This window comes from Nyctibius grandis, chromosome 7 (genome assembly GCF_013368605.1).
Source record: "Nyctibius grandis isolate bNycGra1 chromosome 7, bNycGra1.pri, whole genome shotgun sequence".
In the NCBI taxonomy this organism is placed as follows: Eukaryota; Metazoa; Chordata; class Aves; order Nyctibiiformes; family Nyctibiidae; genus Nyctibius; species Nyctibius grandis.
The window spans coordinates 10635922-10648784 of record NC_090664.1 but is presented as its reverse complement, the minus strand read 5'-3'; the positions used below and the strand labels follow the sequence as shown (position 1 = coordinate 10648784).

Below are 12863 nucleotides of genomic sequence, written 5' to 3'. Positions count from 1 at the left end.
GCAGAACTGTCATCATTGCTGGATTGCATCAACCATGGCTTTGCCAAGTCCTGAAAACCTCCAGAGATGGAGATTTGTAACCTCTCTGGGTAACCTGTCTGTGGGTCACGCTGCCCTCCTGGTAAGAAAGATTTTTTTTAATGTGCAACCTGAACTTCAAAGCTGCTGTCTGTGGCTGTTGCTCCATGTTATATCATCCAATATGGCTGAGAAGCATGTGTTTGATTCTGTCATCTTTGCAGCCCCACCTCGAATTTTAGCTGGCAGCTAATTAGATTACACCTTAGTCTCCTCTTTGCTAGACAAAAAAAGCCCACATCCCTCAGTTTCTTTGTAGGAGTCATTGTAGGCCTGTGGACCCTGTCTTGACACCCCTTTTGAACTGGGCGGCTTGGATGTAGTATTCAGTGTGCAACCTCACCAGCACTGAGCTGGGAGGAATGGTAACTTCTCATGACTGGCCAGCTGTGTCCCTCTTAATGTAGCCTAGGACATGGTTTGCCTTAGTCGCAACACGAGTGCACCTTTTCAGCTTTTTCAGCCTGACACCCGTTGTATCTTGCAGGCCCTTTTTGGCAGGGCTGATCTTCCCATCTGTGCTGATAACGGGATTATTCCACCCCAGGTGCAGGACTCCACGCTTCTCCTTGTTGAGCCTTGTGAGGTTTCTCTTGGCCCAGTGGAGTTTCACAAGGTCCATCTGGGTTGAGGTTCTGCCATTTGCCTTCTCAACCACCTCCTCTAACTTGGTATCATCCGCAGATTTACTGGGGGTGCAGCTGTGCCAGTATCAAGATTGTTGTTAGGATGTTGAGCGTTATGGGCCCTTGCATTGACATCTGGGTTGTTCTTCTTGTGACTGGTTGCCAGCTGCATTGAAACAGGTTGAGGAAAACTGGAACCAAAATAGCAGCGCTCAACAGCCAGTTACTGTGAATGCTGCAGCGAGCACTTAACTGCCTTCACCTTGTAGGCTTCTGAGTTATTGAACCCACTGCAGTGGTGGGCAAGACAGGTATGCCGTGGTCAAGGAGTGGTGATCCTGCGGTCCTCATCCCTGCCAGAAGCTTGGGCAGGGTGCTGCGGTGCAGGAGCTGCCATCAGAGTGATCCCTGAAGACAGGCAGCGCTACGGCAGCTCTTGTGGGCGACTGATGGAGGAAAGCTCCTGCTTTAAAACATGTCGCCTGTTTTACTTTGCACAGCAAATTAGCCGTGGGATGTTGTTAAAGAATGAGAGGGGGCCAGAATGGAAACGTCTGAAACTTGCTTCTTTCTGAAGAGTGTGACTGGGACACAGTTAATCATTATCTATTTGGTAGTAAGCAAGTACGTGTTTGCTGGTAGCAATTAAACTATTGTTTTAAAGATTAATGAGTGGGAGAGAGATTGGTTTCACAGTAACAAACAAGCGACTTGTAGAGCAAAGGCCTTGGGCTAGCATGTAACGTGCTGGTGCCTTGTTCGGAGCAGCAGCTGCATGTTCCCTTCACACTTGAGCTTACGGTGATTTTATAAACTACTTGTTCTTGCATTCTATTGGCTATAACGCTGAGATGCTGAAATAAAGCGGGTGTCAAGACCCTGGCAGCGAGGGTTCAGAGGTTCACCCAGATAAATGAGAAGCCAATTTTGTAAATACTTGAAAATAACTGATCTTTACTGACTGCTGTTTCTGATGGGAAATTTGCTGGTTGTGTTAGTGATGCCTTTTTCATGAATTTACCAGCACTTGTGGTCTGGTCCTCTCGTGAGGGAGGCTGGCCAAGGGGAGAAATGCTGTAGCAGGCTTGGCCCCACAAAATGCACCCTCTGCATCTATTTCTGGCAACCTGTCTTGGCCGTTAGCTGTGTGCACATGTGCTCACAGGTCAGAGGCTGGGCAGTGTCTACCAGGATACATTAGATGTCGGCTAACCTCAGAGGAATGTACCTGTGTTGTACCATGCTTCAGCGTCAGTGATATTGTGCAGTCCTGTATACCTACATAGGCAGTAAGAAAAATTGGAGATTAGATGAAATGAGGAAGGGGAGCATACGTCTTGGTTGATGTTAACGCAGAAGATTCAAGCTATGAGTGGTAGAGTGGGAAAAATCATCTATTAGGTCAGCTGGGCAAGGGCCCTGACTACAAAGGGGGATTGGGGCAATAAAAGCTCTGTGGACTAAGCAGAAAATGGTATTTCATAATTAAAGAGTACAGGGTTTTCTGCTTTGAAAGTGGACAAGCAGATATGTCTGTGCTGGCCTGAAAATCTCTCTGCATGCTGCTGCCAGTTCCTGAAGAATGACTGCGTTTTAAAAAGTGCCTGGTTTTGTTTTCTTCTATTAGCTTGTGGGGCCTAGTGTTTTTGTTTTCATCACTATCTTTAGCTAAAAACATAATGCAGCTGTTGTGCATGGTTCCCTTCTGTGCAAAGCTCTGCGTAGAATAAGCAGAGGGTTGCCCATGAGGGTGCAGCTTTTATCCCCCCAAAAGGGATTTGTCAGGACTGAGCTCCTTTCCAGCAATACATTAATAGCTTGTAATTATGAATCCTGTCAGTACCCCTTTAATTTTACATCATTGTTTATTTTAAAAATTGACATATTTTAAATCACAGTGTTCCATTTGCTTCTGTGAGTGCTGCTACTGCGTGTCACCTCTCAGTCTTTGGGAGCTGGCTGGGAAGTTCGGGGCTGTGTGTACTGGAGCCAGGGAGATCAGCGGCAGACGAGCTGGTGAGAGGAGATCACCTGTGTGGAAGAGTGCAGGGTGTATAGTGGTGAAGACAAAGCTCTCGGCCACAAGGAGAGGTAGAGAGGAGGGGCTGAGCGGGCAGAGCCCTTGGCCTGCTGCTTGTTGTAGGGAAAGGATTTACTGTTGTGGGAAACTTGTTTGTAGCAGGTAGCTTGTAGAGTACTGAGGTGCAGAGGAGGGATGAACGCAGCAGCAGAAAGCGTTGGTGCTCTGTGCAGATGGCATGTGACAGAGACTGCTGTGACAGTGGGATTCTCCTTAGCTGAGATCTATGTGGCTGCTGAATTGCATTTCTCAAGGAGTCTCATTTTCTATTTTACGCTAATAGGGGAAGGGTCTGCAGTGGTGAAGACATTCAGTTGAGTTTCCTGGCAGAAAGCACTGATGGTGAGGCACAACGAGCTCCCGGTCACTGTGACAGTGGGAGCTGGGGCACAGGTTCCTCAGTTCCCACAGTGTCAAGGCTTTCTTGTTTTCAGTGGGTTTCAGTGGCCTAGCTCCTTCTGACTTTTTTGAAAGAGATGCTCATTGTTATATCAGGTAGACTCCATCAAGCACCAGCGATGTGGGTGACAGGCAGAAAGTTGACATCTCACTTGTCTCTAGCCTCCTTTGGAAATTTTTTTTGTCCTCATCCCTGGTACATTTTCCCTCATGCTACCCCAGGGCTAAACCTCTCTGCGCTTAAACACCTGTTTGTGCTTGAAAGCAAAACAAACTAGTTTTCAGCCTTTCATTTGAATTTTGAATTCTGGTCTTTTGAGAGAAACAGCCACTGTCTAAAGCGATGGAGTTCATATGCAATGTCAGGAGCCTGGGTGGAGATGCAAGCTCCTTGTGTTCTCTGTGGTTTTAAAAGCCCATGAAGAACATGGCTTCTCTTTCTTCCATCAGACTGAGTGACCTGCAGGCTTGAGACTGAGCGTGAGAGCAATCTGTCGGTGATGGTGCAGAACAACTTGTACGTGCTAGAGGGAGTTTTAAATGAAGGCTAATTATTGAGTAACTGTACTAACTAAAAAGTGTTTGAGTATCCTTTTTCACATTGGCAAAACCACAAACCTGTTGATGTTTCTCTAATGACTAATGTATCATTCTTTACCCTAGCATTTGGGTTTTTTCTTTCTCAGGCTTTCAGCAAGTTGCTTAAAATAAGACTGTAGACTGACTTCAGAGAACTGTTGAAACTAAATTGCTATTTGGACTAACTTCTTTGCTTAAACCAAAAAGCATTTTGTGTTCCAAAACAGTGTTTCCAAACTGCCATTGCAGACTAGCATTCAACAGACACAGCTGGGAGAGAATATTTAAGTACAGTTTTGTTTCAGTTTTCTATTTGCCCACACAGTTACAGGACATGAAGCTGAACGTGGCCAGAGTTACAGGCCTGCCTGTTAACAGCTTCAGCTCTCCATGTCCTACAGGTCCAGGTGCAAGTAGATATCTAGCTGAACTGTAAATTTAGCTTCTGATTTTCGTAGCATAAAGAATGTTTTCTTGTGCTGTGCAGCCAATTGTGCTTCAGAGGCTTCATCAGAAGAGCTACTAGTACTGCAAGCTACCACTAAATGTTGTTTTCTATGAGGATTTAGTAACTCAGCTCCTAATGCTCTGCAGGCTTTTTGCTGGTGTAGATGTGTTGATCCCTGACCCGAGTATCTGTGCCAACAGAAACTTTCAAGTGCTGATGCAGTTACGGTGAGAAAACTGTACTTCTGTGCTCGCATTGCCCCTGGGATCTGGTTTTACTAGTTTCGAAAGCAGTTACTTGCTGGTGCGGTTCTGCCTGTGCTAGGAATGGGTTGCCAGTCTGTTTTCCTGCATTTGTAAGTTCTCTTGCGTGGGCAGGCCCGCTCCTGCAGCGGGGCAGCCACAGAGCTGAAGCCTTCAGTGGGGCTAGGCTTTGACAGCCTTATTGCCTGAAGGTTATTGGGACCTGGCTCCCTCTTGTATGGTCTTCCTTGAAAATCAGTCCTGCTCTTCCTCCCAGCATCCTCAGCACTGTTCTGCAGTACTTGGTGCAGGCTCTTACTGGAGTCTTGCATTTTATTTCACTTTTAAAAATCCCATCTCAAACTATTTTTATGGAAAACTTTTGGCCTTTATCTGCATTTGATCCCTTTACTAGCATAGGTCAAACTTACTGGAAGAGAAAAAAAAGTTGTGAATTTTTGGAGAGTTCAGCAGATGATGTTTTGAGGACTAAGATTCAGGCTTCTTGCTGTGTCCTTTGTTGGAAGCTTAGGTTGAGCCTTGTTTAAAGATCCTCAGATGGCTCTCCTGTCCTTGGTGGGGACTGTGGTTTAGGTTAGTTAGTGGCTAAATTAAAATATTCTTTAGTCAGGCTTATTCTGAATTTATAAAATGTATTAATACATTTGAAACAGGCAGCTGGTGACTGGGGTGGTGAGGAGATGTGATGAGAGGGGGTTTTTTTTAGACTTTCTAGGAGACCGTATTAGCGACGAATTTACACCAGGATGCTGTTCATCCACTACTATTGGCCCACAGCTCTGTGCTGCTTTGGGATGTGCAGTGCTTCATGGAAACTAACACGTGAATGCCCTGGCTTTTCATGAAGGCTTTAGGCAGGGTGGTGTGGTGTAAGCTGCCTGAAAGCAGCAAAGGGCATGGTTAGATGAATATCTCTTCTGTGGAAAACACCAGCAACCACTTCAGAAGGAAGTGCATCAAGGACCTTGGTTGGAAGGAAATTACTGTGCTGATTGTGATGACTTTGATTTCCCTCGCCAGCTAATAGCTGAAGGACCTCTGACACATAACTCCTATTTTTCCATGGTCACTTTGGGGTGAAATACCTCTCTGTGTGATGGGGGGAAGGAAGTAAGAAGAGCTTGCTGCTATTTCAGGACATTGTGAGGGAAACCTAGTGTGCTTTATTTCCTTTTGAGACTTGTGTTTAAATTAGGAGTCCATCTCCCCTGGTACAGGGCAGGGAGGGAAGGGTTTTTCCATTACCTTTACAAATAACTGTGGTGTCTCAAGTGTGAAGATATTTGATGCAGCTGGTGTTAAGGAGGTGTAGCCAGCTGTTTGCTGGTGAAATGCACTGTTGTTCTACTTATTGACCATTTTGCATCAGGGATTTTTAGCCACTTTCCAAATGACCATGATTTCTTCACATTAAAACCTCTTCCTTTATTCATAAGACTTCATCTTCTTCAGTTTAGTATTCTGTATGCCAGAGTCCTTTCCCTGTTTCAGCCTGAGACGACTTCTCTGTATATCATGACATGTAAAGTTTTTATTCATTATTTTGTTCTGTCAGTCATGTCTGGCCAAAGACACTTCCTGTAGGTATAAACTGGGTAATTCCAGTTTATTTAAAAAAAAAATCATTGAAGTGAAAATGAAAACTGTCTTCACAGTGCTGGATGTTCAATTAATTGAATGCTAAGCTTGCATTTGAAGGGTGGTGTTTTAGTGCAAACCAGCTCAAAAATACTACTTTTAAATAGAAATTTATGAAATATGATGTAGAAAAATTCAGGTAAGGATTTTACTTTTGAGCTAAACAAGGTATTTGTGTGTCAACCTCAAAAGGGCTCTAGAGCAGTAAAGTGTTGGTATAGTTAAGAGACAGCAAATGAACACAAAATCTTCAGAAATGAAGAATTTCTGATGAAGGAAGACAATGTGAAGCCTGCATGTTTGAAAGCCTGAATGTTAAAATTGCTAGCCATTCTATAAAAAGAAGGGACATGTCTACCTTATTTAAAGAAACAACCAACCAACCAAAACCCAGCCCACACCAGTAATTTGTTTATGGATATTCTTTGTCTGTTTGTTGTAGAGTCACTTATTTTGAACATTTAAGACTTTTGTCACTGGTACTAAAGCACAACACTGCAGGCTGCTGAACTCTCTTTTTGACTTTTCTCACCACGGTACTACTGAAACCTGCAGTATGACTGGCATTATTTCTGCTTTATTGGCTACTCTCCCTTTTTGGTCTGAATAGGCAAGGGCTTGCTGCTGCGTTAGGGACCCCAGAGGGCTGATGCTCAGCTGTGAAAAACAGAGGTGGCTCCAGACAGATGGGACGTGAACATTGTACTCGAGGACCGTTCGGAGTGGGATTCGGATATCGTGAGAGCCTTGTTAAAACTTTCAGGAGAGATGAAGGTGGTCTGTAAATGAAACGTCTCAGAGAATTTTTTTTGGTCTGGAATAAAAGACATCGCAGCTCATTGATTAGATGGCTTCTAAGCTGTGCTTGTTTCGTTGGGAATGTTGTATGTTGTTTTGGAGGAGTCTTTGCTCTCACAGCAAGAACCATATATTTCACCAGAAGACTCTGTTTTACCCTGCTTGCATGCAGAAACTTGAAAGTGCTTCCTTCAAGCTCAGACTTCGTGTTATTTTGTTGAAAAGCAGCAGCAGTTTCCAAAGGACATAGCAGGGCCTTTATCTGTATTCCATATTCCCTTGGTTACCTTCGTGTCTGTGTACTGGGGACTTACTGCACCAGTTGTGTCCTAGCGATAGCAAAGTAGAAGAACATCCAAAGAATTAGCAGCCACCTTCTCAGAAAACTTGTTTATGCTTTATAGCGATGTAATACTTTCAAAACATTTTCTCAGCGTGATTAATGATGCACCAGATAAAAATCCACCCTGACTAAACTCAGGGTGTGCCATTCTCAGTGTATTCTTGACCTGCTACAAGTTTGCTATTGCATTTTCTTTTGTTTTGGTTCCCAGTGATTAAACGTACATCATAAGGTATTTATCTCTCATCCAGGTGCTTATTTGTAGGCCATCAGCTGTGTGTTTTTTGACTGTCAATGCTATGAGACGGTCCTTTGCAAGTTATGTGTTTGGGTGGGAACTGCTGTCTTAGCAGTACTCACTCCAGTGAGGAAATATGTCACTTCCAAGTAAAAGGTTGGGAAACAGTAACGCTGGTGTGGTATTTTTAAAGGATTCCCAGGATTAGTGTGGTAGATCTTCTAAACATGACTGTGAGGGTTCCTTTGTCTCTGATCCCAACTTCTCTTTTTTTTTAGGCACAGCTGGAAGCTCAGAGGGCGACTCAGGATTTTCAGAGGGCCACTGAAGTGCTGCGTGCTGCAAAAGAGACCATTTCGCTTGCTGAGCAGAGGCTACTGGAAGATGACAAACGTCAGTTTGACTCTGCCTGGCAAGAGATGCTCAATCATGCTACTCAGAGGGTAATACAAACTTGCCCCAGCATCTGTCTTTTCCATATTTTATGTTCTCCTGTGGTGTATGAGGCTTAGTTTCTGAAAGACCAAATTTTTGTATTGGTCCGGGTACACGACATGTAGGAAATGAAGCTACAGAAAATTACAAAGCCTAAGGTTAAATGATTTGGGCCTTGGGCTGCTACTGGGACAACTATAGTTCTCTATCTGGCTGTGATAGTAGCTAGTGGAGTAGCTCTCTAAAGAAAAAAAAACACTCTCTCTATAATAGGGATAAACAATATCTTAAGGAATATCTGCATTTGGAGTTATGCCAGAGTAATTGTGTAGGGATGGGTATTCCTGAATGCACAAGTTATGGAAACTCTTACTCTGGAAAAACAGGGGCATGTTCCAATTTTAGTATAGCCTGTTCTCAGCATGGAGTAAGTTGAACAATGCACTTCTCTTCAGAAATGTGTGTTTGAATGTAGAATTACTCAAAAATGTGTGTTGCATTTTAAGCTTGCACACTGCTCTATCGTGAATTAACTTTCACATTTAGACAAGGTCTTACCTCCTTTGTAAAGTCTTTTTAAATCTACAGAAGAGATGCACCGTCTAACAATGAAAGGTGGCATTCATTTTAGCAGCTGTCAAGAAGAGTTTTCCTGTCATTTGCCGTGTCTCTTTTCCTGTTGAAAAGGCAGAAAGGTTTTTTTTAACATGAAAGAACCAAAAATCGAAGTTAAAAACCTTTGTTCTGTCAGAGTTCCCTTAATGTGCCAGTGAAGCTGAACTTGCTATTCCAAATATGCCAGCGTGCCATACAACGTTCGTATTGTCTTGCAGGCCTCAATGCAGTAGCTCTGTTCGGTTGCAGAAGCTTCTCTGTTATAAGACAGCCTCTATTTCAGAGTGAATAGTAAAAACCAGCTGCCTGATGAAGAAACAGGGAACAAAAGGGATGTTGATTGTGTGTAGGGGAGAGATGGAAAACTTGGTATATATTAAAAAAGAGAAAATAAACTCCAGGGTATTGATTGTGTTATTGTCCCTGTTATCATTAGGTATTTGCAGATGTGGTAACCCCTGTGTGTTCCTGAAGGGAGCCCCACCTTTGCAGTGCGTGTGTGCCAGGACACCAGCAGCTGTCGCTTTCCCTAGTTGTTGTCCCTGTTGAATATGAGCAAAGTCCAGAAGTGCATACACAATTTTCGGTTCTCAGAATAGATATGTGAGAAAACTGGAAGCATCTAAGGAGTTGCTTAGAGCTCCTGACTGCTAAACTGCTGAGATCTGGTGGAGGGTGAGAGCAACCACGTATCAGCCACCTCTTTCTAGCTGGCATAACAAAAATTTGTGGTGGGGTCGGTGAGGAAAGAAATGCTAGCAATTTTGAGAGTTCAATTTTCCTTAGATATTTTAAGTGGATCCCTGTGTCCTTCTACAACCCTTAATCTTTCCCTGACAGTCTGCAAGAGGAGTACACCTGAGATGGGCAAACCCAGTGATTTAGAGCAGAAGATGGCTGCTGACAGTGTTTGGTGGAGTCATGGCTGGTGGTATTGATACATATTATCACTGAATGCAGAATATGTGCTTGTTGGAGGACTGATTCAAATTATAATGTCTCTGATGGTTACAGCTGAACAGTAAATAGGAACCTTAGGTTTACTTACTGCAGTTATAAAATCTCCTAGGCACAGGCTGGATTGTATAGAGCAGCTGATGGCTCCTTGAACGGAAAGCGTGTTACCCAACTCTTCCCAGTGCTTAAAATAGTATCAGTTCCCAGAAAGCACCTATCTGCATCTTTCCAGGGTACAGGAGATTTTGGAAGAGTTATATGGAAATTTGTCTCGTGATTTTCCTTGGCCATACTGGAGGTCCTAAGCTAGGGCCAGAGCCAAGAAGGGTGAAAATGCTGTTGGAAGTCCTGGCTGAACAGACCCAGCATTAGTTTGTTTGGAGTGCTTGACTGACACTTGTAACCTCTTCAGGAGCAGAGAGAACACTTCCTTGGTTTCAGTGAATGCAAGTAGTGAAATGCTTAGTGTTCAGTGAAGCAAACAGAATAATTGGGGCCTCGAGGAGCAGAAAACGCCATCGTTCCCTACCAAGCTATGAATGAAAACAGGTTGCAGGATGAGATCTACTAGAACAAAAGTTCTTGACTGTCACAGTGTTGCTGTTAACTCAGATCGTTAACTATTAATTACATTAGAAACTACTAAAGGAAAAAACTGTTTCTGAGGGTGAAGGCTGAAGGTTAAGAAACAGAATTCCTCTACTTCCACATATGAAACCACACTTGGAGAAAGATTTTGCACTCTAATTGTTTGGATTTGCTAGCTTTTTTGTGGGTATTTATAAATCACAGTCATACTGGGCAGAGAATAATCTTGCACTGGGCCTTGTACAGCAATGAATCAAGTGCAGAAAAGCACCTCTGTGCCAAGTGTTAAAGTGGGCTACTAATTCATTTGTTTCTCAATTGATAGAAATGTCAGGCAAGAGTAAAGTGTGTTTATTTGCTATTCTTAGGCAGAGGTAGCAGGCTCTATTGAATTAATCTGAAATTTGGAACAAACCCCAAGCCCTGTAGCAGCTGTAGAGAGCATAAAGGAAAAGGGTAGGGAAGAGAACAAATGAGACACTTATTCTTTATACAGGCATGTATGGAAATACTGCCAGGTTACTTTTGCACTTGACCCAATGGGTGTGGACAAAGGCTTGGGTTCCAGAGTACCAAACAGGAAATGTTGTTTGCAGACCCCCACTGGGAGGAAATGAGGATAAGGGTTGCATGTTGTAATTGCTTTTTGATTTCTTTGTACACTGAAAAGCTATTAACACCATTTTTAATGTGACAGTTTAACAGGTTACCGTAAACAAGGCTTTTGTAGCCACTGATAGAGAAAATCATATAATTAAACTGATGAGAAATGGGAGTTACTGAAATTTGGCTTATCCTGGGTGGGCTGGGAGCATAACACATGGAAGACGTTTTTATTTGCGGAGCAGACAGGACCAGCATGAATAGGTACAGGGAGTACAGGCTGTCACTCAGCAATTTTTCCACCTTGCAGTTTGAGCTGTGTTTCCAAAGGAAGCTGCGTGCCTAAACAGGAGCTGGATGCCTGCCTGCCTGTGAAGATGCAACTAATCCCTGTAAATGACTGTGCTTGAGCTGTGTGTTGACCCCAGTGAAGCACAGGACTGTGATGCGATCCTGCAAGTCAGGCAGCTGCTTTACCCGCTTCTACTCTTACCTTGAGGTGTATTTTGGGGTAAATTCCTGAGGTTTTTTCCTAGATGTCCATTTCTCCACAGATCTGAGATAAGTGTAATGACACTTAGGCTGGGATTTAGCTCATCAGTTTCAGGTGTCTAGAACATTACCTGGCATGTCCCAGTTACTTGTCTGAACTTCCATTATAGCCAAGGGAGGTCTGATCAGTAAGTTGATGGTGTCTGGAGAACAATTCCTGTGACCAGAGGGGCAACTTCATTGTAAGATGAATTCGTGGTTGATTATAATGGAAATGTAGTCACCTAGATTGCATGTAGACAGGTTTAATGAGCTCTTAGGCTGCCTGGAGAAGAAAAGTACTGTTCACTGTTAGCCACTGGCTTACCAGGTTTTTGGTAACTGCAGTTTCTCTTTAAAATTTGGAGAAAATGTTTTTGGGAAGCGGAAGTGTGTTGCCTATCTGCTAGTACCTTGAATTATAATGCTGCAGTTTGGGGTGCCGAGAGCAGGGCTATAAAAGGGCCAAAGGATGCAGAGTTTTGGAGGGATGAAGGAGAGATGCCTTGACAGTTATACTCCTGTTGAAAATCATTCATAAATGTGTACAAAAGGAGCGTGCTGACAAGATGTGTTACCTCAAGTTTGAGACGTGCTGGAGCAGAAAGGAAGATCCTTCATGAATTTCAAGAGAAATTGCTAATTTCTAATTGCTGATGCAATCTGCAATCTTAAAAAGGTTCTGCTTTTACAATCTTTCCTGAGATATGTTCGGTTCATGAATTCTGGCAGGGAGAAGAAATTTTTTGGCTCTTGATCACGAGACAATTTAAAAAGGAAGGGATGAGGGGAGAGTGAAGAGCGAGGAGGCATGCTCCATCTTGGTTTAATTTGGCTTGTGAAGCTCGCTTTGATATTACACTGTGAAGTACCATCTGTCAATGTAAAATGTGTGGGTGCTTTCGTGATGTAGAGAGAAGAGATACTTCTTGCAGATAGAAATACTTGAAGAAGCAGCGGGGAAAAGTCTGTGAAAGAAACAACAAAAATATCCACATCCTTCCCCACCCTAATCTCTCTGTCACTTCACCCTGGAAATGGAGGGGTTAAATGCAATCCCATGTATTGTGGATTCTGTCCTCCTGGCTTACTGATCTTGCATTGTCTCTTACCTCTTTATTTCTAATTCTTCCCCTAGAAGAGCCATCAATTTAATTTTTTGAGAAAGAAACAGTTATACAGAGTAATTCTCTGGCTTAGATGGTCAGCTTTGCTTAATTTCACAGATTAACTTTTTCTTTTGCATCTGTTGTTATTACTGAAATTTTGCCTGGAGCTCATCTTTGACTTTAAATCATGCAAATCTTTTTTGGGGGAACAAAGCTACTTGTACAGACTTAATCACTAAAAATATATATTCTACACTGACCTTCTTTTCCCAGACATCTGGGTTGGAAATGGAGGGTAGGTAAGGAGAGAAGAGGAGTTGATTGATACATGTGTTGGGTTTTTTTGTTTGTTTTGTTTTCCAATAGTTGTATCTTATAGCCTGTGCTACCTGGGAGAATGATTTCTGCCTGGAATAGGTGATATAGTAATTAAGGACAGGTGTGGGTTACAGAAAATGTCCACTGAATGTGTGACCATCCTAGAAGTTCACCCACTCTGGATGTTTTTGTGTAAGTGTACGTCCCCTGCTCACCC

General features: G+C 43.1%; 1 protein-coding gene across 1 annotated transcript in view; it reads left to right on the top strand.

The window, feature by feature from the left end:
- The window catches only part of SH3BP5 (SH3 domain binding protein 5), a 54049-nt gene that overhangs the window by 25581 nt on the left and 15605 nt on the right, over positions 1-12863 (top strand). The window contains exon 4 of the mRNA XM_068404723.1: positions 7769-7933. Within this exon, the coding sequence (XP_068260824.1) occupies positions 7769-7933 (165 nt within the window). The remainder of the gene's footprint in view (positions 1-7768; positions 7934-12863) is intronic.